At 42.3% G+C, this 27,067-nt stretch overlaps 3 protein-coding genes across 3 annotated transcripts; all 3 read left to right on the top strand.

The window, feature by feature from the left end:
- Positions 1–665: 665 nt before the first annotated feature.
- On the top strand, positions 666–5,617 carry LOC131969897 (extracellular calcium-sensing receptor-like). Its single transcript, XM_059331124.1, has 7 exons — positions 666–926; positions 1,022–1,311; positions 1,386–1,681; positions 2,707–2,912; positions 3,043–3,264; positions 4,496–4,619; positions 4,713–5,617. The coding sequence occupies exons 1-7, from the start codon at positions 666–668 to the stop codon at positions 5,615–5,617; spliced, it is 2,304 nt and encodes a 767-aa protein (XP_059187107.1).
- An 843-nt stretch (positions 5,618–6,460) lies between these two features.
- Positions 6,461–20,616, top strand: LOC131969894 (extracellular calcium-sensing receptor-like). Its single transcript, XM_059331120.1, has 8 exons — positions 6,461–6,726; positions 6,937–7,231; positions 7,326–7,615; positions 7,874–8,169; positions 9,069–9,268; positions 9,400–9,621; positions 19,492–19,615; positions 19,709–20,616. Exons 1-8 carry the CDS (start codon positions 6,461–6,463, stop codon positions 20,614–20,616), a joined length of 2,601 nt encoding a protein of 866 aa, XP_059187103.1.
- A 970-nt stretch (positions 20,617–21,586) lies between these two features.
- Positions 21,587–26,626, top strand: LOC131970294 (extracellular calcium-sensing receptor-like). Its single transcript, XM_059331655.1, has 8 exons — positions 21,587–21,720; positions 21,930–22,224; positions 22,320–22,609; positions 22,684–22,979; positions 24,011–24,216; positions 24,345–24,566; positions 25,513–25,636; positions 25,728–26,626. The coding sequence occupies exons 1-8, from the start codon at positions 21,662–21,664 to the stop codon at positions 26,624–26,626; spliced, it is 2,391 nt and encodes a 796-aa protein (XP_059187638.1). The 5' UTR covers positions 21,587–21,661.
- The last annotated feature ends 441 nt before the right edge of the window (positions 26,627–27,067 follow it).

Here is a 27,067-nt window from a genome sequence, read left to right as displayed (position 1 = left end):
AAACCACTGAGTGCAGATAATATTACGGCCCGCAGAAAGAATTCTCTTTGGTGTACAGTAAGCTGACGTACAGTAGAGGGAGGGATGGTTTGACTTAAAAAATCTATAAACCAGCGTTAACACACATGCAGTATTCCCACACAGACAGTGGAGGGATGGAGATCACTGCTCTCTCTATTAGCCTGATCCTGTCTCTGGGTCTGTGTGAGCTGAACTCAGCTCTTGTCTTGAATGTTTCTGGTGCTGGGGTCAGCTCTGAGGCAGCACCTGTGAAATGTAAGCTCCAGGGTACCACTCGTTTACCTGCATTCTCAGTGGACGGTGACTACATTATTGGTGGTGTTTTCGCTATACATTACAACATGCACACAGTGACGCATAACTACACCTACATGCCTGAGCCACTGAGGTGTAAAGGGAGGTTAGTAAAATGAAGAAGTATGGGATGAGATGATTTTAGACTGTGGAAGGATGGAAATGTTGTAAAATGTAATGATTCACTGACAATTTGGTTCACAGATGCAGTTTATTTGTAGCTAATTTGCAGTGAATTTGAATTGTAGTTGTACTATATTTATCTTTGAAAGTTGTCACATGTGCTTATGGAGTTGACATGAGTTTCTGTGTGCAGCATTATCCCCCGTGTACTGCGCTTCTCACAAGTAATGATCTTCGCCATCGAGGAGATTAACAACAGCACGGAGCTGCTGCCGGGCATCAGACTCGGTTATCAGATCTACGACTCGTGCGCCTCGGTGCCCGTGTCGGTTCATGTGTCATTCCAGCTTTCAAACGGCCTGGACCCGGTGTTTTACACCGGCGACAACTGCTCACAGTCGGGTATGGTGATGGCAGTTGTTGGTGAGTCTGGGTCCACGTCATCCATCAGCATGTCACGCATCATCGGGCCTTTTAACATCCCTCAAGTAAATGTTTTGATTTCCTGTTCAAACAGCATATTCAATAAACTTGTGCTAGTTTTTTGTTTCCTGTTAAATAATTAAATTATTGTTTTTCGTAGGTGAGCTACTTTGCCACTTGTGCATGCCTGTCTGATAAGCAGCAGTACCCGAGTTTCTTCAGAACAATCCCAAGTGACCAGTTCCAGGCTGACGCGCTGGCCAAGCTGGTCAAACACTTTGGCTGGACTTGGATAGGTGCTGTCCGGTCGGATTCAGATTATGGCAATAATGGCATGGCGTCTTTCCTGGCCGCAGCACGCAGAGAGGGGATCTGTGTGGAATACTCTGAAGCTTTCTATCGGACCAACCCACGTAGCAGGATCCAGAGAGTAGCTGACGTTGTCCGCAGGTTTGTACATTTAATACACGTTTAAAGTACTTTTTTAATGTTATTGTATAATATATAATGTACAATATCTCCAGGTCGACAGCTATGGTTGTTGTGGCATTTACATCACCTGCAGATCTGAAGATTCTGCTAGAGGAGCTTTCTCTTGAGCCTTTTTCACCTCGTGTGTGGATAGGCAGTGAGTCTTGGGTAACAGACCCAGACATGCTGAGGTTCAGCTTCTGTGCTGGAGCTATTGGATTTGGCATTGAGCAATCAGTCATCCCAGGTCTGAGAGACTTCCTGCTGGACCTCTCTCCCTCTAAAGTGGCTGCCTCTCCACTGCTCACTGAGTTCTGGGAGGATGCATTCAACTGCAGGCTGAGAAAAAGTGAGAAGTTGAAACTTACATTTGGGTCCCTGTGTTTCAGTTTTTTTCTCTCCCTGTCTATCTGAGTGGAGCAGCTGTTGCTTGAAGACCAAATCCCAGATTAAGCATGAACGGGAAATCTGTTGTTTTTTAACTGAGTTATGAGGTAGGAATGAGGTGCATCTCTTTGAATCTCACCTGTAATGATTATCTTTCAGGTCATGTTTTGGAGGTTTTGTTTAAGCTTTGCTACAGAATTTTAGTGTCATTGCTAAAGCCTGAACACAAGCACACAATATAGAGACAGTATCCAGGTCATGAAGGTAAATAGTCATGAAACATTGTACTGACAGCAGATATCAATTCCAGTATTTATGCGTGTCTGTATCTAATTAAATTATAAATCCGACAGGGATTTTTAGTTTTTTTTATGTATTCCAAACACATTAAGACAGGTCAAGTCACTAAATAAATAATATATTTAAAGTTTAAATATAAACAGTTTTTCAACATGCACATATTGTCACTGTCAGTTTATATACACAGAAACAGACATGACACCACTTTCAATTTCCTTGTATGTCTACAGATACTTGACCAATGAAATAGACTGAATTAAAATGGAAATTGGATTAATTTTAAAAAGCACTTTTCTAGTCTTTGCAACCCCACAAGTCAGCACTCACTCATTCACACACACATTCATTAATTGTTGGCCGAGGCTTTCATGCAAGGTGCTATCAAATCATTTTTGGCATCAGTAACTTGGTCAAGATTTTCAGCTTCTCAACAGCCAGGGTCAGTGATCAAACTAACGGCCTCTCAATCAGTTAATGATGGTTAAAAAATAGGGCTGATACAAACGGAAACAGCAACTATCTAAAGAAAATAAAGATGTCTGCAAAACAGTTTTTTTATTTGTTGAGTGTTTTCAATAAAACTGCATGTCTCAAAATTGGTACAATATAGATATGAGTTAATGCAACTACTTGTCGTTTTTAGTGTTGAAAAAAAAATGGCTTTCCTCTGTCTCTGTGTGGTTTTAGGTGCAGACACAAACGAAAGAGTGTGTGATGGAAGTGAAGACCTACAGACGCTCCAGACTCCGTACACTGACACATCTCAGCTCCGGATCACTAACATGGTATACAAGGCTGTTTATGCAATAGCACATGCCATTCATAATGCAGTGTGTCAGGAAAGAAAGTCTACAACTCACTGTGACAAATTCAGCAGGATAGAGTCTGAAGAGGTCAGTGAAATAACTATGTGAACACATCAATGTTCTTTTTATAGCTATAATGTACATTTTTATGGAATTACATGGTTATTCTTTGAATGTTTTTTTAAAAATATATCAAGTATTTACTTCATCCTCACAGGTTCTCATGCAGTTGAAGAAAGTACATTTTTCACAAAATGGCTATGATGTGTCATTTGATGCCAACGGGGATCCTGTGGCCACATATGAGCTGGTGAACTGGCAAAAAACTGAGAGTGGCAACATTGAGTTGGTGACAGTGGGACACTACGATGCATCACTGCCGGTGGGCCGGGAGTTCCGTATCAACAGGAACCTCACCTGGGTGGATGGCAGCACACAAGTAAGGAGCCTAAAAGCTCTAGTTTAACTTATTTTATGCTGGGTTTACACCAAACGATTTTCACAGTGAAAATCGTAAAAATCGTAAATCTAGGAGTTTTACTGGAGGTACAGCGTAAATCTAGGAGTTTTACTGGAGGTACAGCGTGCTCCCATCATCTCGATCGCTAAGTGCAAGGTAGTAATCTGCCTGTTTCATATCAGTCTTTTCCTAGTCTTGGGTTTGCGATCATATCAAATGTGTTTGATATAATTTCAAGTTGCAGTGACATAACACAATCTACAACCAAAAAATGAGCGGGGGAAAGGTCCCCGGTTCCAGACGGGGCAGTAAAACCACTTAGACAGGAAAAAGTAACATCACAATAATGCTAGTAAGCTCAGTCCTAAATAAAGATTTAATATATTTATGGCCACAAGTGGGATTTTTGGGGGCGCCGTTTCTTAGTAAAGAGAACAGTAAGGAGACCCAGTTGAAATGTAAAAATAAATGCAGGCCGATACATAAATAAGTAATAAATAATTGATGATTAATATATGATTAACTAAATGAAAGTTGATAGAGCTGATGAATATAATTATTTCAATATAATTATTTATTTATATTTAATCTCTAAATTTTCCTTTCCTTCATTCTTCCTTTTTTTTCACCTTTGTGAGGGTGCATTTTGTGGTGACTTCTCCTCTTCTTTGTTTTTTTTTTTGTTTTTTTCAGAAAAACAACACTGCAAACACTAGAGCAGCTGTAGCCAAAAGCTCATTCTCCTCCATTTGTTCATTTTTACTAAGAGCATGATGGAAGAAAAATTGAATGGTAGGAAAAAAATGCTAAAAGAATCTAGTTCTAGTCTTGTAAATAGCCACCCTGCAAGATTCACAGTCTTTGTAAAATCTCAGTCTGAGACTAGGCTGGGACTAAAAACTCTAAACACTTGTCTTTAGATGTGAGCAGGTGTGAGCCTATAGTTTTCCAGGAGTCTTTTCCGAATCTTTTCAAAGTTTTCTGATGTGAAGGTAGCATAAGTTTCAAATTTTGTCCATCTTCCTCCTGTCCATATTGGCTGAAAAGAGATTAATTCCAAAGTTTTTACTATGATAGCCCCAGTACACATTTTTGGTGTGGTATCCGTATTGTTTGAGGACAAACTTGAAAAAATGTAAACCTATCCTTGAGTCCTCAGGGCTTTGTAGCACACTACAAAATGTGATATTTTGTTGTATCTTTGTGCCAGGTACCTGTGTCAGTGTGCTCTGACAGCTGTCCTCCAGGAACTCGTAAAGTGCTGCAGAAAGGAAAACCCATCTGCTGTTATGATTGTTTACCATGTCCTGAGGGAGAGATTAGCAATGCTACAGGTATTTTAATTTTCTCCAAATGCATATTGATTGTACAACATATACAGTAGTTTACAGCATGTCTCCTAAAAGGCTGCTTTGCTTTTTATTCAGATTCCCCTGATTGTTTCCCATGCCTGAAGGAGTTCTGGCCTAATGCAGAGAGGGACGCGTGTCTCCCCAAGCCTGTAGAGTTTCTTTCCTTCAACGAGGTCCTAGGAATCATCCTGGCTGCATTCTCAGTTGGTGGTGCCTGTCTTGCCATGATAACAGCAGCTGTGTTCTATCGTCACAGGACATCCCCGATTGTCAGGGCCAACAACTCTGAGCTGAGCTTCCTGCTGCTCTTCTCTCTGACTCTGTGTTTCTTATGTTCATTAACTTTCATTGGAGCGCCCTCTGAGTGGTCCTGCATGCTGCGCCACACAGCATTTGGGATCACCTTTGTCCTATGTATGTCTTGTGTTCTTGGAAAAACAATAGTGGTGTTAATGGCCTTCAGAGCTACACTCCCAGGAAGCAATGTGATGAAATGGTTTGGTCCTCCACAGCAAAGAATGACTGTAGTGTCTTTCACGTTCATTCAAGTTATAATATGTACTATTTGGTTGGTTCTTAATCCTCCGTTCCCAATGAAAAACCTCACAACATACAAGGACAGGATCATCTTGGAGTGTGCATTAGGCTCAGCTGTTGGGTTCTGGGCTGTGCTCGGGTACATCGGCCTGCTGGCTGTCTTTTGCTTTGTGTTAGCTGTCCTGGCTCGGAAACTACCTGATAATTTTAATGAAGCCAAGCTGATCACCTTCAGCATGCTGATATTCTGTGCAGTGTGGATCACCTTTATCCCTGCATATGTCAGCTCTCCTGGGAAATTCACTGTGGCTGTGGAGATATTTGCCATTCTGGCCTCCAGTTTTGGACTAATATTGTGTATATTTGCTACAAAGTGTTTCATCATATTGTTTAAGCCAGAGAAGAACACCAAGAAACATTTAATGAACAAAAATCAATCCTGACCATGAGGTTTGAAAAAAAAAGTTGAGAGAAAATTGCAAGCATTGAGGTGGTTTTCTCACAAGTTTCGAAAGTAAATGTAGATGACTGAAGTGATACATTCCTCAGTGTGTGCTACATTTACAGAAAAGCTGAGTTACTGTGCTGCAGAATACGTTGCTCTCATTATTGCTGTCTCTGTGAGAAGAAAAACTCAGCTATCACAGTAAATTGGACACTTAGGATTGTATTGCTTTAGTCAACTACATTTACCATCAACACTGATTGGACAGCAACATAAAATGTGACAAAACTTTCCATAGCATACCGTATGAAGCTTATAATGTGCACATTCAACCAGTTTTACATCACATTTTCACAAATGTTTTGAAGATATTAATGCCATGCTATGAACTTATTTAAAAATATTCTTTTATGATGAGCTAAATGAGTAAATAAATAAGGTTAAATGCAGAAAAAGGCTTGGTTATGTCTTCTGTCTTCACACTGTCATGAAATTATTGCTTATTAAAAAAAAATCTTTTCACACATTATGTAAAATGGAATTGAACGACACAAACAAGATAACAAAGGTACATTCCTTAGATTAAACTGCAATATGAGCTTAAAGAAAAAAAAGGGTATAATGGTTGGATAAAGTTGGGAAACTATTTTGTGTTTACAATGATAATGCAAGAGGAGGAAAAGACACATGGGAACTGTATGCGGATAATGTACGGCCCATAGAAAGAATTCTCTTTGGTGTACAGTAAGCTGACGTACAGTAGAAGGAGGGATGGTTTGTCTAAAAAATCTATATAAACCAGTGATAACACACATGCAGTATTCCCACAGACAGTTGAGGGATGGAGATCACTGCTCTCTCTATTAGCCTGATCCTGTCTCTGGGTCTGTGTGAGCTGAACTCAGCTCTTGCCTTGAATGTCTCTGGTGCTGGGGTCAGCTCTGAGGCTGCATCTTTGAAATGTAAGCTCCAGGGTACCACTCGTCTACCTGCTTTCTCAGTGGATGGTGACTACATTATTGGTGGTGCTTTCTCTATACATTACAACATGCACACAGTGGAGAATAACTACACCTACATGCCTGAGCCACTAAGGTGCAAAGGGAGGTTAGTAAGAGGGAGAAATGTGTGATGACAGGATTTTAGACTGTATAAGGATGGAAATGCTCTTAATTTTAATGATGTTCTGACAATTTGATTCACAGATGCAGTGCACTTATCATTTGTTGACAGTGAATATGAATTGCAGTTCTACTACATATATCTGTGAACATTTTTATACATGCTGATAGAGTTGAAATTAGTTTCTGTGTGCAGCATTATCCCCCGTGAACTGCAATTCTCACGCGCAATGATCTTCGCCATCGAGGAGATTAACAACAGCACGGAGCTGCTGCCGGGCATCAGACTCGGTTATCAGATCTACGACTCTTGCGCCTTGGTGCCCGTGGCGGTGCATGTGGCATTACAGCTTTCAAACGGCCTGGACCCGGTGTTTTACACCGGCGACAACTGCTCACAGTCTGGTATGGTGATGGCAGTTGTTGGTGAGTCTGGGTCCACGCCATCCATCAGCATGTCGCGTGTCCTCGGGCCTTTTAACATCCCTCAAGTAAATGATTCAATTAATGGCAAACTGTGTGTTTAATATAAACCTGTGCTGATTGTTTTGTCCAGTTCAAGATTTGCAATGTTGTTTTCATTAGGTCAGCCACTTAGCCACTTGTGCATGCCTGTCTGATAAGCAGCAGTATCCGAGTTTCTTCAGAACAATCCCAAGTGACCAGTTCCAGGCTGACGCGCTGGCCAAGCTGGTCAAACACTTTGGCTGGACTTGGATAGGTGCTGTCCGGTCAGATTCAGATTATGGCAATAATGGCATGGCGTCTTTCCTGGCCGCAGCACGCAGAGAGGGGATCTGTGTGGAATACTCTGAAGCTATACATCGTAGCAGCCAAACTGGCAGGATCCAGCGAGTAGCTGACGTTATCCGCAGGTTTCTACATCACTGATTGTACTTATTTCTCTTTGTGCTGACACTGACCTGCACACAAAACTACAATAAATACTGTTAAATATAAGATATTTTGTCATTCCCAGTGACAGTGGAAATATATATATCGTCCCTTTTATTTCTCTCATTTTTACATTGTGAGCCAATGAGACCAAATGCTGTTTGTTTAAACTGTCTTGATATACGCTTAAAGTACATTTTTAATGTTATTGTATAATATATAATGCAAAATATCTCCAGGTCGACAGCTATGGTTGTTGTGGCATTTACAGCCTCTGGAGACATGAAGATTTTGCTAGAGGAGCTTTCTCTTGAGCCTTTTCCACCTCGCCTGTGGATAGGCAGTGAGTCTTGGGTAACAGACCCAGACATGCTGAGGTTCAGCTTCTGTGCTGGAGCTATTGGATTTGGCATTGAGCAATCAGTCATCCCAGGTCTGAGAGACTTCTTGCTGGACCTCTCTCCCTCTAAAGTGGCTGCCTCTCCACAGCTCACTGAGTTCTGGGAGGATGCATTCAACTGCAGGCTGAAAAAAAGTGAGAAAGTTGAATCTTATGTGATGGTCATTGTATATCAGTTTTGTTGTTTTTCTCTGTCTATCTGAGTTGAGCAGCAGCCTTAAGACCCAATCTCGGATTTAGCATGACATTTGTTGTTATTGAACTGAGTCATGAGGAGGCAATAAGGTCCATCTCTTTGAATCTCTCTTGAAATGATTATCTTTCAGGAAAGGTTTTTGGCATTACGCTGTCTTGGAGGTTTTGTATAAACTTTGCAACAGTGTTTTATGTCAATACTAAAGCCATGAACACAAGCACACAATATAGAGACAGTCTGCAGGTCATTAAGCTAATTAGAATTGAAAAATTGTAATTACAGCACATATCAGTTACAGCATATATGCTTGTCTGCATTTAATTAATCTATTACTCTGACAGTGATTTCACATCATTTACCTATTTTATACTTCCACTATAATACTATTTTATATTTATACTGTCTGTTTATATACACAGAAACAGACATGACACCATAGTCAAATTCCTTGTATGTGTACAGATACTTGACCAATGAAATAGACTGAATTAAAATGGAAAAATTGATTGATTTTAGAAAAACACTTTTCTTGTGTGAGCAAACCTACAAGTCAGCACTCACCCATTCACATATACATTTATACATTGGTGGCTGAGACTAGCAATATTATTATCAAGGTGCTACCAAATAATTTTGGGCTGCAGTATCTTGCTCAAAATTTTCAGCATCTATGCTTTTAGGGATCGAACTTATGACCTTCCAATCAGTGAATGATGGTTAAAAATAGGGCTGATAGAAATGGAAACAGCAATATAGATATGAGTTACTGCAATTACTTGTCATTTTTCGGATTGAAAAAATATCCCTTTCCTCTGTCTCTGTGTGGTTTTAGGTTCAGCCACAAACGAGAGTGTGTGTGATGGAAGTGAAGACATACAGACGCTCCAGACTCCGTACACTGACACATCTCAGCTCCGGATCACTAACATGGTATACAAAGCTGTTTATGCAATAGCACATGCCATTCATAATGCAGTGTGTCAGGAAAGAAAGTCTGCAACTCACTGTGACAAATTCAGCAGGATAGAGTCTGAAGAGGTCAGTGAAATAACTATGTGAACACACCAATGTCCTTTTTATAGCTATAATGTACATTTTCTACAATTAAATGTTTGTTTTTTTGTATGGTATTTATATGAATATATCAAGTATTTACTTCATCCCCACAGATTCTCATGCAGTTAAAGAAAGTACATTTTTCTCAAAATGGTTATGATGTGTCATTTGATGCCAATGGGGATCCTGTGGCCACATATGAGCTGGTGAACTGGCAAAAAACTGAGGGTGGCAACATTGAGTTGGTGACAGTCGGACACTACGATGCATCACTGCCGGTGGGCCGGGAGTTCCGTATCAACAGGAACCTCACCTGGGTGGAGGGCAGCACACAAGTAAGGAGCCTAAAAGCTCTAGTTTAAAATATACGGTTGTTCATTTTCATTGCGATATGTTTGGAATTGATTAATTGGTAATGTTTTGAGAATATATACACTTTATCTGTCAATTTTAAGTCACATTTTCACAATCAATTCATGGAAAGAGGTTACAAAAACTTTTTTTCAACTTTATCAGCGACAGTGTATTTAAATTTAATTTTGACAGTCTTGGTATGAAGTGTTTTAGGTCCCTGTTCCTCTTGCCTATACTGGCATTTAAAAGATGAATTTCAAAGTTACAGCATTTAAGCATAACACTCCCCCTTCATTTTATCCAAAAGTGTTCCATTGCTGAATTGCAGTCCAGGTATAGTAATAGAAAAAAAATTTTTTTTTTGATAATTGTTGTAGATTTTTGGAAAAATCGAGTTGGTTTAACTTAATGATTGCACGCCAATGATCAGCTAATTTTAAAGGAACGTGATGAGTGGGTGAGAAATTACACTGAGCTTCATTTGTGAGAATCCAAATGGAGCTGAGTGGACTCAAGACCGTCTTGTAGCACGAACAAGGAGTGTTTCGGTGACTTGAACACAACATAACCCCTCTCAGATGTAAGGAAGAGTCACACTCACCCAGGCAAACTTAAGTCTCTCTCTCAAGTTAAGTGCAACACGCAGAAAAAGGATACCAGTGATTTATGTCATTTGCTAGGCTAGGCTTTAGTAGTTGTGTCTTTTACAGTATGAGCCTCAATTGGCTTAGCAACCATAACAATGAGTGGCTCGTCTTGGATCATGAATGTTCACACGTGTTGTTCAGGTTTGTGTTAATTGGGTGTTGTGGCGTCTTTGTGGCACGTTATTGACCTTTGTGTTTTGGTAAATTGGCTTGAACGCAGCCAACTGTTTGGGCTTTGGAAATTGTTTGTCTGTCATACATCGTAGTATTCCGAGGTTTTTCGTGTTCCAATCGCTGTTATTCATACATGGCAGAATTTGAGCCAGAGGAGTTTCTTGAAGTTGAAATTATCCATCAACGGTTAGTTAAATTTGAGAAACAGAAACTGTGGAAACTGATTGAGTATTTGGGTTTAGAGGCTTCAGAATTAGTTAAGAAGCCAGAACTCATGTTGATTGTTTTTGTTAATTGCAATCCAGGGTATGAAGTAAAAGAGCACCAGTGTCAGTGGAAAGAATATGAACGACAGGAAAAAGAGAAAGTTACTGGGGGATTTCCAACGGGCGCAGTTTTGCGCAGTTTTGCTCCGTCTTCTGCAGCCATTTCGTGCCCGGTGGGAATCAGGCATAAGGGAGCATAAAACGAGGAAGTTTAACATCGATGAAGCCTCTGCTCCTGCACCAATGGTTACATTCCGTCATAACCTCCGGAACTTATCCCTAGCCCACTTCTCCTCTATTGTCGCCTCTGCCCTACCTCCACTCAGCACATTCTCCTCTCTGAAGGCTAATGATGCCACTGACTCACTCTGCTCTACTCTGAACTCATGTCTGAACAGGCTATGTCCTTTATCTACAAGGCCTGCTCGACCCAACCAATCCCACCCATGGTTGACTGATACCCTTCGATCACAGCGTACCAAGCTCAGAGCTGCTGAAAGAAAATGGCTCAAATCCAAACTTGCCGACGATCTCATAAACTATCAGACACTATTGTCCTCCTTCTCGGAAGCATCACTGATGCAAAGACTGCTTTTTACAACGTCAACAGTGTCACTGACACCCGGAAACTCTTTTCCACCTTCAAATCACTACTCAACCCTCCGCCTCCTCCCCCTCCTACCTGCCTCACCGCGGACACATTTGCATCCTTCTTTACAGGCAAAGTTGCAGCAATCAGCAGCCAATTCTCTGACCAGCTCACTCCTCACCCGACTCCTAATACTGTGACATGTAGAAGTCCTACTACATGTCTTTCTGTATCTCAGCTGGGAGCCACTGAATCAGTTGCTAGCACCTAATTTTCTGGCTTTACACCCCTCATGTAGCCATCCTACTACATGCTCGTTGGACCCTATACCAACAAACCTTCAGTCCATAAGCCCAACCATCACGCCAGCTATCACACACGTGATTAGCGCGTCACTGTCCTCTGGCACTTTCCCCACTGCATTCAAAGCAGCTCGGGTAACACCTCTACTCAAGAAACCCTCTCTCAACCCTGCTGAAGCCGAGAACTATCGTCCTCTCTCACTTCTTCCATTCTTATCCAAAACTATTGAACGGGCGGCCGCTAAGCAACTCTCAGAATTCCTCCTACAGAACAATCTTCTTGATTCAAATCAATCTGGTTTCTAAAGCGGTCACTCAAGTGAAACTGCTCTGTTGTCTGTGACATAAGCCTTAAAAGAAGCAAGAACAGCAGCAAAGTCCTCAGTTCTCATTCTGCTTGACTTGTCAGCTGCGTTTGACACAGTTAACCATTGCATCCTCCTCTCTACTCTCTCTAAAATGGACATTTCTGGCTTGGCTCTGTCCTGGTTTGATTCCTACCTCAAAGGACGCTCATTCAGTGTATCCTGGCATGGACAATTGTCTACTTTGTCTTACCTCACCACAGGGGTTCCCCAGAGCTCAGTGCTGGGACCCCTGCTATTCGCTATCTATACCACCTCTCTGGGTCAGGTTATCCACTCACATGGCTTTTCTTATCACTGCTATGCAGATGACACTCAGCTCTATCTGTCATTTCCTCCTGATGACCCATCGGTCTCTGCACGGGTCTCTGACTGCCTCTCTGGCATAGCCACTTGGATGAAGGCACATCACCTCCATCAGAACCTTTCAAAAACTGAACTGCTGGTCCCCCCTGCTAAACCTACAATACACCACAACATCAACACCAAAACTGACTCCCTGTGTCTTGCCCCAAACAGGGTGGTGAGAAACGTAGGTGTGATGATTGATGACCAACTCACCTTTTCCAGTCATGTTGCCTCAGTTACCCGGTCATGCCGCTTTGCACTTTACAACATCAGAAAAATCAGACCTTACCTAACTAAACATGCCACTCAACTCTTGACACAAGCTGTTGTCATCTCAAAACTTGACTACTGTACCGCCCTCCTGACAGACCTGCCAGCCTGCACACTAAAACCGATTCAGATGATCCAGAACACGGTGGCGCGCCTGGTCTACAACCAGCCAAAAAGGTCACATGTCACACCACTACTCATTGAGCTCGACTGGCTACCTGTTGCAGCCTGCATCAAATTCAAATCTCTAATGCTGGCCTACAAAGTTGTCTCCAGTACTGCTCCTACCTTCCTGAACACCCTGATTCAGACATATGCTACCTCACGACCATTGCGCTCTTCCATTGAACGGCGCCTAGCTCTGCCCCCTGTTGGTCCAAGGCAATCCAGACTCTTTGCATTTCTTGTTCCCCGCTGGTGGAACCCCACGGGCCAGGGAGATTTCAGCCTTTTTGACACCTGATGGTCTGATGGTGCGCCAGTAGGGGAGCCTACCTGAGTATCCATCTATGTTAGTTTCATGTTTATTTTGGCACACCCTTGTGGTGTTTCTTTCCCAAGGGGGAAATAAGGAATGGTAGTGCTCATATTGGTGCAGTAGTTATAAATTGGGTAGAGAAGTCTACATGTAAATAAGATTACCGTATTTTCCGCACTATAAGGCGCATCGTATTATAAGGCGCACCTTCAATGAATGGCCTATTTTAAAACTTTTCATACATAGGGCGCACTGCATTATAAGGCGCATAGAATAGAAGCTACTGTAGTGGCTGGGGTTGGGTTATGCATCCACTAGATGGAGCTGCGCTAAAGGGAATGTCAACAAAACAGTCAGATAAGTCAGTCAGTCAAACTTTATTAATAGAATACAAACCAGCGTTCTGACAACTCCGTTCACTCCCAAAACAAGTTAGTGCATTCACAGTACGGTACCGTACCGGTACCGTACTAGTAGCTCTTATTTGCGCCACCCTCGTTGACAACAATGTATTTCCAACTCCATTTGTCACAGTTCAAAGTCAGATGAACATCGCTTGAGCGCTCAGTTTTCTGTCCCCTGAATGTCGCAACTCTTCTACTAGATGGAGCAAAGGCCGCGCCTCCTTGTTCTTTTGCGGCAGGATCCATAAACACGCCTCTGGCACACATGAACAGCTGTTTTGTTTTTTCCCCCGAGGTAACGTAAGTGACGTAGTATTTTCGCAACACAGTTTATCTTTTACCAACAGCAAGGTATAACAGGTAGTGCAACTTTTTCTCATGTAGTTAGTGCATTCACAAACGTGGAGGGGAACTTTTCCCTGATTCAGTAAACACGTAAAACAAACAGTCTGATACCGCTGCGGTAAATCAAACGTGAGTGCAATCACAATATAGCAACTCTCGAAATAGTGCAAAACAAAAACAATATAACAATAACTCAACGTTGTTCAAACGTTAATGTCCATATTCACAATATCTCGCAGCCTTGTTCAGTTGTAAACACATAAAAGAAACACGTAAAACTCACTTTTTCAGTTCATTCCCCATCCAAGAATCCCTCGAATTCTTCTTCTTCAGTGTCCGAATTGAACAGTCGGGCGAGTACGGCATCCAACGTGCCCGGCTCCGTCTCGTCAAAGTCGTCATTACCCGAGTCAGTGTCGCTGCTGTTGTCTGGCAGTTCAGTGACAATTCCTGCTGACGGCAAGCACCGAATTAGTGTGCATCACATGTTTTTTTACACCATCGGTGACATGGGCGCGCATGGAGTCGTAGATCAATAGGGACGGAGCTGTGTGAAAAAAGCCACCCGGTCTCTTGGCGTAAATTTCTCTCAGCCACTCACTCATCTTTTCTTCATCCATCCATCCCTTCGGGTTAGCTTTGATGACGACGCCTGCTGGAAAGTTTTCTTTTGGCAAGGTCTTCCTCTTGAAAATAACCATTAGCCTGGCAGGCGAGAACTACAGTGAAGGATGACTTCTCATTCACTGTGGTGCGTACATTCAACTCAACTCAACTCAACTCAACTCTATTTGTAAAGCACTTTAAAACAACCACAGCCGCAACAAAGTGCTGTACATAAACAAACAGAACAAGAGACAATAAAATAAATAAAACAGGAATAAACACTAAAATACATAGATTCATTGCTTTTTAAAACAATATAAAAAACAATAAATAAAAGCAAACCATAAAAACACTAAAACAAGAGCAGAGTCTCATGCATGGTTAAAAGCCAAGGAATAAAAATAGGTTTTAAGATGAGTTTTAAAAATGGACAGTGAGGAAGCTTGTCTGATGTGCAAAGGTAGCTCATTCCATAGTTTGGGGGCTGCAACAGAGAAAGATCTGTCCCCTCTGAGCTTCCGTTTAGACCTTGGTACCTCCAGGAGCAGCAGATCAGCTGACCTGAGGCACCAAGCAGGAGCGTAGGGGTGGAGGAGCTCAGAGAGGTACAGTGGGGCGAGACCATTTAAAGATTTAAAAACAAATAAAAGAATCTTAAAATGGACTCTAAAATGCACAGGCAGCCAGTGGAGGGAGGCCAGGATGGGAGTTATGTGCTCCCTCTTACGAACTCCAGTTAGGAGGCGAGCAGCCGCGTTCTGCACTAACTGGAGCCGTGCGAGGGAGGACTGGCTGACTCCAAGGTAAAGTGAGTTACAGTAATCCAGCCGAGATGTAATGAAGGCATGGATTACTGTTTCAAAGTGCTTGTGTGTGAGAAAAGGCTTCACCTTAGCCAGCTGCCTGATGTGGAAAAAGCTTGACCTCACAACAGCACTAATCTGACGATCTAATTTAAAATCACTGTCCATCTTAAAACCTAAATTTAAAACAGTCGGTCTTAAAAAATCTGCCAGAGGGCCCAAGTCAAAAGGAGGGGTCACACAAGAGCCACTAGGGCCAAACACCATCACTTCTGTTTTCTGCTCATTAAAATTTAAAAAGTTCAAGGCCATCCAGTCCTTGATGTCTTTGAGACAAGACAGGAGCGGTGTGAGACAGAAAACATCTTTTTTCTTCAGCGGCACGTATATCTGACTGCCGTCAGCGTAGCAGTGAAAAGGGATGCTGTGCTTTCTCAAAATGGAGCCCAAAGGCAGTAAATACAAAGAAAAAAGCAGGGGCCCTAAAATTGACCCCTGTGGAACCCCATACAGCAGTGGACCAGGGCTGGACTCTGAGGTACCAAGGCTTACACTTACACTTCTGTCAGTCAGGTAGGACTTGAACCACTGCAATGCAGTACCACTGATGCCAACTAGGTGGCGTAACCGAGCCACTAGGGTGCTATGGTCCACGGTGTCAAACGCTGCAGTCAGGTCCAACAGAACAAGTACTACATAGTCACCAGAGTCATTTGCCAGGAGGATATCGTTAAAAACTCTGAGTAGAGCTGACTCTGTGCTATGCATAGTTTTAAAACCAGATTGGAACACCTCCAGGACACCATGTACATCAAGAAAAGACTGTAGCTGACCATATACGACCTTCTCCAAGACCTTAGAGATAAAGGGCAGCTTGGAGATAGGCCTAAAATTGGCCAGTACACTGCGATCTAGGCCAGGTTTCTTCAGTAGGGGCTGCACCACTGCATGCTTAAAACTTTGAGGAATGCGACCAGTAGACAGACTACTGTTAATGATATGTAGTACAGACTGCCCTCTTTAAAGAAACGAGGGGAGACAGCATCACAGGGAGAACCTGATGGCTTAATATGGCCAACCAGGTCCTCTAAAAAAGACAGAGACACTGGCTCAAAACCATCAAAAGCTGCAGAACAAGGAGCAGTGACTGAGGGGTCAGATGTAGGAGCAGAGATGAGGGCCCTAGCAGTAGCAACCTTGTCAATAAAAAAGTGCAGGAAGTTATCACACATTTGAGGAGATGCCTCCAAGCTGACAGGCTGTGGAGCATTAAGAACAGAGTCAATGGTTTTGAATAACACACGTGGGTTGTGACGGTTAGACTCAATGATGTTTGCCAGGTATTGTCTTTTTGTTTCTTTAACGGTGCTCTTGTGGCGGCGCCAACAGTCCTTAAGGATTTGGAAGGAAACCTGCAGCTTGTCCTTCTGCCACTTCCGTTCAGCTCTGTGGCACTCCCGCCTAGCTTCACGGGTTCTGCCGTTAAACCAGGGCTCAGGTTTAGCTTTGGGCTGCACAGTTTTTAATGGAGCCACAGAGTCCAGTATGGTCTGGCAGGAGGAGTGAAACCAGGAGCTGAGCTCCTCAGTGTCAGCAGAGACAGGAGGCACACAGAGCTGGTCAAAAGCCACAGAGAAATTACCAGCAGTGCAAGAGTTAAAAATCCGACGTCTCTGAACAGGAGCGCCAGATTTAAATTCAGCACAGGAGAAAGCAACTTCAAACAGTACAGGCATATGATCAGAGAACACATCGTCACAGATCTCCAAGTTAGACACAGATAAACCATGAGAGAGGACGAGGTCTAAAGTGTGTCCATGTTCATGTGTGGGACCAGACACACACTGCACCAAATTAAAAGAGTCAATAAGGCTCAGAAAGTCCTTCACCAGCGGCTTTTCAGGACAACGCACATGAATATTAAAATCCCCTAGGAAAAGTGCACAGTCATATTTCGGGATAATTTCAGCCAGAAAGCCAGAAAAGTCATTCACAAAGTCCTTGTTGTATTTGGGGGGCCGGTAGATGATGGCGCACAGCACCGGATCGGAACGACCCACCTCAAATAAAGACACCTCAAAGCTGGAATATGACGTTGAGATGGTGCGCTGTTTACATTTAAAGGTATTTTTGTAAACAGTCATCGTTCCTCCTCCACGACCTGATGTCCGCGGGAAGTTAAAGAATGAACAGCCAGCAGGTAAAAGTTCGACAAGAGCGCTGCACTCACCGGTACCGATCCAGGTCTCCGTCACACAGAGGAAATCCAGGCCACGGGAGCTAAAGAAATCCCTCAGGATGAAAGTTTTGTTCGCCAGAGATCTGGCGTTCACCAAGCCGATCCTGGTGGGAGCCGGCGGGGCTTGTGACCCAGTGGATCGGGGAGCCCGAGGCAGGGTCCTCAGAAGCCGGTGGTTTATCCCGCGCTGAGAGAGCCGGAGGGGGCAGAGGCGGTGGGGCCAGGGCCCCTCAGATGAGCCAATGACAGGTACCAGGCAGGCGTCAATGGGATCCAAGAAGCGCCGGGGCACAGCAAAAGGAGAGAATAATCCAAGTCCTGTCTGGGAAATGGACGAAGAGTGCGTCAGCTGGAGCCTCAGCTTCACCAGCCGACCTCCGCGTCTGCCGTGGCGACGGCGACGACTTACGCCGTACAGGTAAGGCCGAAGCCCGGAACAGGTGAGGCGGAATCCCCGCCAGGAGCGGGGGCAAAGTATTTTGTCGATCGCGAGCAAACGCACCGAGATCATTAACATTTTGCCGGAGAGATAAAATGGCATGGCGATCATACACCAGCAGAGACTCAATCTGTTTAGTGCCGATGGTCAGAAACAACAAAAACACCAAACATTGCAGGAGCAGCAGACGGGCAGCCACACACACTGGCGCCATCTTGCAATCACAGTGCCATCTGTGATTGCAATCTTGCAATTACAATTCACCGTACTGGTCCCCGTTTTCTCCACAGTGCGGTTCACAGGAATATCAAAGGTGAGTGGAACCTAGTCCATGTTGATGATGTGCTCTGGCCGGATCTTCTTTTCAGTTATCTTGTTTTTGCAGTATGCGCTGAAAGTGGCCAGCTTTTCTTGGTAATCTTTTGGCAGTTGCTGCGGGACAGTAGTTCGTGTGCGAATGGAGAGATTACGTCTTTTCATAAAACAAAAGCACCAAGAAGGACCGCCTCTAAATTCATTGATGTTCATGTTGCGTGCTAGCACTGTTGCCTTCATTCGAATAGTGACTGTAGAGACACTTCTACTTGCTGCTTTCTGTTCAACAACCCACTGTTCGACTTTGTCCTCTAACTGTGGCCATCTCGCTTTGTTCCCTCGGAAACTCTGTTAAGTCTTCTTTACTTGGCGCAGGTCAACTTGTTGCTTCCTCCACTTCCGTACGATTGACTCATTAACGTTGAATTCTCTCGCTGCTGCTCTATTCCCATGTTCTACTGCGTGACTGATAGCCTTGAGTTTGAACTCTGCGTCGTAATCGTGTCTCTTGAAAGGTGCCATTTTGGGGTCTTTATACACACACAAGTGGTGTGGGACTGGAATTCCCCTTTACCGTTTTTACTGCTGTTACTTCGGCGACGCCCCCCGACTACAGTAGCCCTAATTAACCAATATTGATCCATTTACAAGGTGCATCGGATTATAAAGCACACTGGCGGTTTTTGAGAAAATTAAAGGCTTTTAGGTGCGATTTATAGTGCGGAAAATACGGTATGTGTAAATTGTGGTTCGGGGATTTTAACGAAAACTTTAAGAAAAAAATACATACAAAAATAGTGCTGGTGTCACCGTATTTCTTTATATTTTTTCTTCCTATGGGGGGTGTGGTGTTATGGTTCAGTCAATGTCTGCTAGGAAGTAGGTGTGGTTTTAGCTTGATTGACAGTGTCAGACTTACTTATGGACATAGGAGGGGTGTGGTGTTTGACTCAATCAAGCCCAGCAAGATGCAGCAACACACTGGGAAAAAGACACTGAAAGAGAACACTGGAGGAAGAGACTGAGGAAGACAGAAGATTGAAAATGTTCTTGTTTTCTCAAACACCACAACTTTGTAAATACACCTTCTTAACTATATGTAAGAGAGGGCTGGAAGTCTTGAACGCAGCATAACCGTCTCAGACGTAGGGAAAACCCTCAAGTTAACTGCAACACAATCTGACACAAATACTGAAATTTTAACCTCAGGTCTTTGTAGCACATCTGAATATGTTATACTTTGTTTGTATCTTTGTGCCAGGTCCCTGTGTCAGTGTGCTCTGAAAGCTGTCCTCCAGGAACTCGTAAAGTGCTGCAGAAAGGAAAACCCATCTGCTGTTATGATTGTTTACCATGTCCTGAAGGAGAGATTAGCAATGCTACAGGTATTTTTATTTTCTCCAAATGCATATTGACTGTACGACATATAGAGTAATGTACAATATGTCTCCTAAAAGGCCGCTTTGCTTTACATTCAGATTCCCCTGATTGTTTCCCATGCCTGAAGGAGTTCTGGCCTAATGCAGAGAGGGACGCGTGTCTCCCCAAGCCTGTGGAGTTTCTTTCCTTCAACGAGGTCCTAGGAATCATCCTGGCTTCATTCTCAGTTGGTGGTGCCTGTCTTGCCATTATAACAGCAGCTGTGTTCTATCGTCACAGGACTTCCCCGATTGTCAGGGCCAACAACTCTGAGCTGAGCTTCCTGCTGCTCTTCTCTCTGACTCTGTGTTTCTTATGTTCATTAACTTTCATTGGAGCGCCCTCTGAGTGGTCCTGCATGCTGCGCCACACAGCTTTTGGGATCACCTTTGTCCTCTGTATGTCTTGTGTTCTTGGAAAAACAATAGTGGTGTTAATGGCCTTCAGAGCTACACTCCCAGGAAGCAATGTGATGAAATGGTTTGGGCCTACACAGCAAAGAATGACTGTAGTGTCTTTAACGCTCGTTCAAGTTATAATATGCACCATTTGGTTGGTTCTTAATCCTCCGTTTCCAGTGAAAAACCTCACAACATACAAGGAGAGGATCATCTTGGAGTGTGCATTAGGCTCAGCTGTTGGGTTCTGGGCTGTGCTCGGGTACATCGGCCTGTTGGCTGTCTTTTGCTTTGTGTTAGCTGTCCTGGCTCGGAAACTACCTGATAATTTTAATGAAGCCAAGCTGATCACCTTCAGCATGCTGATATTTTGTGCAGTCTGGATCACCTTTATCCCTGCATATGTCAGCTCTCCTGGGAAATTCACTGTGGCTGTGGAGATATTTGCTATTCTGGCCTCCAGTTTTGGACTAACATTGTGTATATTTGCTCCAAAGTGTTTCATCATATTGTTTGAGCCAGAGAAGAATACCAAGAAGCATTTAATGAACAAAAATCAATCCGGATAAATATGACGTGTGTAAAAAGTTAAGAGACATTGGCCAGCATTGATGAGGATTTCCAAACAGTTATGATGGTCATTGTAGTTGCTTGAAGCGATACATTCCTCAGCGTGTGCTACATTTACAGAAAATATGAGTTACCGTGCTGCAGAATATGTGTTGCTCTTGTTATTACTGTCTCTGTGAGCAGAGCAGAACTCAGCTTACTCAGCAAATTGGACACTGAGGATTGTATTGCTGAAGTGAACTATATTTACCATCAACACTGATTGGCCAACAACATAAAATGTGACAAACGTTCCCGTAGCATACAGTATAAGGGTTATAATGTGTACATTCAACACAGCCTTCACCTTTAAATATTGACAAAATATTTATCAGCAAAAATGTTTAGTGACTTTAATGCCATTTTTTGAATGTTATTTTATGTTATGAAATTATTTAACAAATATTCTTTCATAATGAGCAAAAAGAGTCAATAAATAAGGTCAAAATACAGAAAAAAAGGCTTGATTCTGTGTTCTGTCTTGAGGCTGTCATAAAATCATTGCTTTTTCAAAAATATTTCTGTATTCACACTAAGGAGGGATTGAACCACACAAACAAGCCACTAAAGGTGTATTTGTAGACTTAACTGCGATATGAGCTAAAAAGAAACACAAAAGGGTATAACGGTTGGATAAAATTAGGAAATCACTGAGTGCAGATAATATTACGGCCCGTAGAAAGAATTCTCTTTGGTGTATAGTAAGCTGACGTACAGTAGAGGGAGGGATGGTTTGACTTAAAAATCTATAAACCAGTGTTAACACACATGCAGTATTCCCACACAGACAGTGGAGGGATGGAGATCACTGCTCTCTCTATTAGTCTGATCCTGTCTCTGGGTCTGTGTGAGCTGAACTCAGCTCTTGTCTTGAATGTTTCTGGTGCTGGGGTCAGCTCTGAGGCAGCACCTGTGAAATGTAAGCTCCAGGGTACCACTCGTTTACCTGCATTCTCAGTGGATGGTGACTACATTATTGGTGGTGTTTTCGCTATACATTACAACATGCACACAGTGACGCATAACTACACCTACATGCCTGAGCCACTGAGGTGTAAAGGCAGGTTAGTAAAATGAAGAAGTGTGGGATGAGATGATTTTAGACTGTGTAAGGATGGAAATGTTCTAAAATGTAATGATTCACTGACAATTTGGTTCACAGATGCAGTTTATTTGTAACTCATTTACAGTGAATTTGAATTGTAGTTAACTATATTTATCTTTGAAAATTGTCACATGTGCTTATGGAGTTGACATGAGTTTCTGTGTGCAGCAATATCCCCCGTGAACTACGCTTCTCACGTGCAATGATCTTCGCCATCGAGGAGATTAACAACAGCACGGAGCTGCTGCCGGGCATCAGACTCGGTTATCAGATCTACGACTCGTGCGCCTCAGTGCCCGTGGCGGTGCATGTGGCATTCCAGCTTTCAAGCAGGCTGGACCCGGTGTTTTACACTGGCGACAACTGCTCACAGTCTGGTATGGTGATGGCAGTTGTTGGTGGGCCAGGGTCCACGCCATCCATCAGCATGTCGCACATCATTGGGCCTTTTAACATCCCTCAAGTAAATGTTTTGGTTTTATGGTCAAACTGAGTGTGCATTTAATTTGTGCTAGTTTTTTGTGTCCTGTTAAATAATTAAATTATTGTTTTTCGTAGGTGAGTTACTTTGCCACTTGTGCATGCCTGTCTGATAAGCAGCAGTACCCGAGTTTCTTCAGAACAATCCCAAGTGACCAGTTCCAGGCTGACGCGCTGGCCAAGCTGGTCAAACACTTTGGCTGGACTTGGATAGGTGCTGTCAGGTCGGATTCAGATTATGGCAATAATGGCATGGCGTCTTTCCTGGCTGCAGCACGCAGAGAGGGGATCTGTGTGGAATACTCTGAAGCTTTCTATCGGACCAACCCACGTAGCAGGATCCAGAGAGTAGCTGACGTTGTCCGCAGGTTTGTACATTTGATACACATTTAAAGTAATTTTTTAATGTTATTGTATAATTTATAATGTACAATATGTCCAGGTCGACAGCTATGGTTGTTGTGGCATTTACATCACCTGCAGATCTGAAGATTTTGCTAGAGGAGCTTTCTCTTGAGCCCTCTCCACCTCGCCAGTGGATAGGCAGTGAGTCTTGGGTAACAGACCCAGACATGCTGAGGTTCAGCTTCTGTGCTGGAGCTATTGGATTTGGCATTGAGCAATCAGTCATCCCAGGTCTGAGAGACTTCTTGCTGGACCTCTCTCCCTCTAAAGTGGCTGCCTCTCCACTGCTCACTGAGTTCTGGGAGGATGCATTCAACTGCAGGCTGAGAAAAAGTGAGAAAGTTGAAAGTTACATTTGGGTCCTTGTGTTTCAGTTTTTTTGTTTTTTTTCTGTCTATCTGAGTGGAGCAGCTGTTGCTTGAAGACCAAATCCCAAATTAAGCATGAATTGGAAATCTGTTGTTTTTTAACTGAGTTATGAGGTAGCAATGAGGTGCATCTCTTTGAATCTCACTTGTAATGATTATCTTTCAGGTCATGTTTTGGAGGTTTTGTTTAAACTTTGCTGCAGAGTTTTAATGTCATTGCTAAAGCCTGAACACAAGCACACAATATAGAAACAGTATCCAGGTCATTAAGCTAAATAGAGATGAAAAATTGTACTGACAGCAGATATCAGTTCAAGTATTTATGTGTGTCTGTATGTAATTAAATTGTGAATCCGAAAGTGATTTTTTGATTTTTTAATGTATTCCAAACACATTAAGACAGGTCAAGTCAGTATGTAAATAATACATTTTTTAAAGTTTAAATATAAACAGTTTTTCAACATGCACATATTGTCACTGTCAGTTTATATACACAGAAACAGACATGACACCACTTCCAAATTCCTTGTATTTCTACAGATACTTGACCAATGAAATAGACTGAATTAAAATGGAACTTGGATTGATTTTAAAAAGCACTGTTCTAGTCTGCAATTCTACAAGTCAGCACTCACTCATTCACATACACATTCATTAATTGTTGGCCGAGGCTTTCATGCAAGGTGCTATTAAATCTGTTTGTGGCATCAGTAACTTGGTCAAGATTTTCAGCTTCTAAACAGCCAGGATCAGTGATCAAACTAACGGCCTCTCAATCAGTTAATGATGGTTTAAAAAATAGGGCTGATACAAACGGAAACAGCAACTATTTAAAAAACATAAAGATGTCTGCAAAACAGTTTTTTTTATTTGTTGAGTGTTTTCAATACAACTGCATGTCTCACAATTAGTACAATATAGATATGAGTTACTGCAACTACTTGTCATTTTTAGTGTTGAAAAAAATGCCTTTCCTCTGTCTCTGTGTGGTTTTAGGTGCAGACACAAACGAGAGAGTGTGTGATGGAAGTGAAGACCTACAGACGCTCCAGACTCCGTACACTGACACATCTCAGCTCCGGATCACTAACATGGTATACAAGGCTGTTTATGCAATAGCACATGCCATTCATAATGCAGTGTGTCAGGAAAGAAAGTCTACAACTCAGTGTGACAAATTCACCAGGATAGAGTCTGAAGAGGTCAGTTGAAATAACTATGTGAACACATCAATGTCCTTTTTATAGCTATAATGTACATTTTTAGGGAATTATATGGTTATTCTTTTAATTTTTTTTTAATATGTCAAGTATTTACTTCATCCTCACAGGTTCTTATGCAGTTGAAGAAAGTACATTTTTCTCAAAATGGTTATGATGTGTCATTTGATGCCAACGGGGATCCTGTGGCCACATATGAGCTGGTGAACTGGCAAAGAACTGAGAGTGGCAACATTGAGTTGGTGACAGTGGGACACTACGATGCATCACTGCCGGTGGGCCGGGAGTTCCGTATCAACAGGAACCTCACCTGGGTGGATGGCAGCACACAAGTAAGGAGCCTAAAAGCTCTAGTTTAACTTATTTCATGCTGAAAGTCTTAAGTAAATCTAGGAGTTTTACTGGAGTAACAGCGCGCTTACCAGTTAAAATGTATTAATAAATGTAGGCCTGTACATAAATAAGTAATACATAATTGATGATTAATGTATGATTAACTAAATGAAAGTTGATAGAGCTGATGAATATAATTATTTAATTCATTTCAGTTACTTATTATTTATTTATATTTAATTTCTAAATTTTCTTTCCTTTATTCTTCCTTATATTTTTTTTTTTTACTGTAAAATAGTCAGATTTTCATGTCAGAAAAACAGAAACCCTTTTTCAGCTTTTGTGGCGTCTTCTCCTTTTCTTCGTTTTTTTTTTTTTTTTTTCAACAAAAACCACTGCACACACTAGAGCAGCTGTAGCCAAAAGCTCATTCTCCTCCATTTGTAAGTTTTTACTAGGAGCATGATGGGGAAAAAATTGCATGGTAGGAAAAAAATGCTAAAAGAATCTAGTTGTAGTCTTGTAAATAGTACAAGACTCAGTCTTTGTAAAATCTCAGTCTGAGACTAGGCTGGGACTAAAAACTCTAAACACTTGTCTTTAGATGTGAGCAGGTGTGAGCCTATAGTTTTCTGGGAGTCTTTTCCAAATTTTTTCAAAGTCTTCTGATGTATAGGTAACATAAGTTTCAAATTTTGTCCATCTTCCTCCTGTCCATATTGGCTGAAAAGAGATTAATTCCAAAGTTTTTACTATGATAGCCCCCCTAAAAGATATCTTATTGCTAGAACAGGAGGTGTGGTTACAGTGAAAAGCAATATTTTCAGTACACATTTTTGGTGTAGTATGCGTATTGTTTGAGGACAAAATGTGAACGTATCCTTGAGTCCTCAGGGCTTTGTAGCACACTACAAAATGTGATATTTTGTTATTTCTTTGTGCCAGGTACCTGTGTCAGTGTGCTCTGACAGCTGTCCTCCAGGAACTCGTAAAGTGCTGCAGAAAGGAAAACCCATCTGCTGTTATGATTGTTTACCATGTCCTGAGGGAGAGATTAGCAATGCTACAGGTATTTTTATTTTCTCCAAATGCATATTTTCTGTACAACATACAGTAGTTTACAGTATGTATCGTAAATGGCCGTTTTGTTTTTTATTCAGATTCCCCAGATTGTCTCCCATGCCTCAAGGAGTTCTGGCCTAATGCAGAGGGGGACACGTGTCTCCCCAAGCCTGTAGAGTTTCTTTCCTTCAACGAGGTCCTAGGAATCATCCTGGCTGCATTCTCAGTTGGTGGTGCCTGTCTTGCCATTACAACAGCAGCTGTGTTCTATCATCACAGGACATCCCCGATTGTCAGGGCCAACAACTCTGAGCTGAGCTTCCTGCTGCTCTTCTCTCTGACTCTGTGTTTCTTATGTTCATTAACTTTCATTGGAGCGCCCTCTGAGTGGTCCTGCATGCTGCGCCACACAGCATTTGGGATCACCTTTGTCCTCTGTATGTCTTGTGTTCTTGGAAAAACAATAGTCGTGTTAATGGCCTTCAGAGCTACACTCCCAGGAAGCAATGTGATGAAATGGTTTGGGCCTACACAGCAAAGGATGACTGTAGTGTCTTTAACATTCATTCAAGTTTTAATTTGTGCTATTTGGTTGGTTCTTAATCCTCCGTTCCCAATGAAAAACCTCACAACATACAAGGAGAGGATCATCCTGGAGTGTGCATTAGGCTCAGCTGTTGGGTTCTGGGCTGTGCTCGGGTACATCGGCCTGCTGGCTGTCTTTTGCTTTGTGTTAGCTGTCCTGGCTCGGAAACTACCTGATAATTTTAATGAAGCCAAGCTGATCACCTTCAGCATGCTGATATTCTGTGCAGTGTGGATCACCTTTATCCCTGCATATGTCAGCTCTCCTGGGAAATTCACTGTGGCTGTGGAGATATTTGCCATTCTGGCCTCCAGTTTTGGACTAATATTGTGCATATTTGCTCCAAAGTGCTTCATCATATTGTTTAAGCCAGAGAGGAACACCAAGAAACATTTAATGAACAAAAATTAATCCTGACATATATGAGGTTTGAAAAAAAAGTTAAGAGAAATTTGCCAGCATTGAAGTGCTTTTCTCAACCGTTTTGATGGTAAATGTAGATGACTGAAGCGATACATTCCTCAGTGTGTGCTACATTTACAGAAAAGCTGAGTTACTGTGCAGCAGAATGTGTTGCTCCCATCATTTGCTGTCTCTGTGAGAAGAAAAACTCTGCTTTCACAGTAAATTGGACGCTGAGGATTGTATTGCTTTAGTGAACTACGTTTACCATCAACACTGATTTGACAGCAACATAAAATGTGACAAACTTTTTCATAGCATACCGTATAAAACTTATAATGTGCACATTCAACTTTCAACTTAACCGTGTCAATGTGGCGATTCAATCACAGTGGAGGGGTTTATGTGTGACCCTGGGAGCTTTGTTGTCAGGAACAATACCTCCAGATC

The sequence above is a fragment of the Centropristis striata genome, chromosome 4, assembly GCF_030273125.1.
Source record: "Centropristis striata isolate RG_2023a ecotype Rhode Island chromosome 4, C.striata_1.0, whole genome shotgun sequence".
In the NCBI taxonomy this organism is placed as follows: Eukaryota; Metazoa; Chordata; class Actinopteri; order Perciformes; family Serranidae; genus Centropristis; species Centropristis striata.
Note: the sequence above shows the minus strand (reverse complement) of the source record. Positions and strands in the feature narration are given on the sequence as shown.

Bases quoted from the DNA above. Each gene is read 5' to 3' on its own strand.
- LOC131969897 (XM_059331124.1), top strand. From the start codon at position 666: ATGATCTTCGCCATCGAGGAGATTAACAACAGCACGGAGCTGCTGCCG. The intron at 2,913-3,042 runs GTCAGTGAAATA...TCATCCTCACAG, and splicing joins GCAGGATAGAGTCTGAAGAG to GTTCTCATGCAGTTGAAGAA. The intron at 4,620-4,712 runs GTATTTTAATTT...CTTTTTATTCAG, and splicing joins AGAGATTAGCAATGCTACAG to ATTCCCCTGATTGTTTCCCA.
- LOC131969894 (XM_059331120.1), top strand. From the start codon at position 6,461: ATGGAGATCACTGCTCTCTCTATTAGCCTGATCCTGTCTCTGGGTCTG. The intron at 7,232-7,325 runs GTAAATGATTCA...TGTTTTCATTAG, and splicing joins GGCCTTTTAACATCCCTCAA to GTCAGCCACTTAGCCACTTG. The intron at 8,170-9,068 runs GTGAGAAAGTTG...TTTTAGGTTCAG, and splicing joins CAACTGCAGGCTGAAAAAAA to CCACAAACGAGAGTGTGTGT.
- LOC131970294 (XM_059331655.1), top strand. From the start codon at position 21,662: ATGCACACAGTGACGCATAACTACACCTACATGCCTGAGCCACTGAGG. The intron at 22,225-22,319 runs GTAAATGTTTTG...TGTTTTTCGTAG, and splicing joins GGCCTTTTAACATCCCTCAA to GTGAGTTACTTTGCCACTTG. The intron at 25,637-25,727 runs GTATTTTTATTT...TTTTTTATTCAG, and splicing joins AGAGATTAGCAATGCTACAG to ATTCCCCAGATTGTCTCCCA.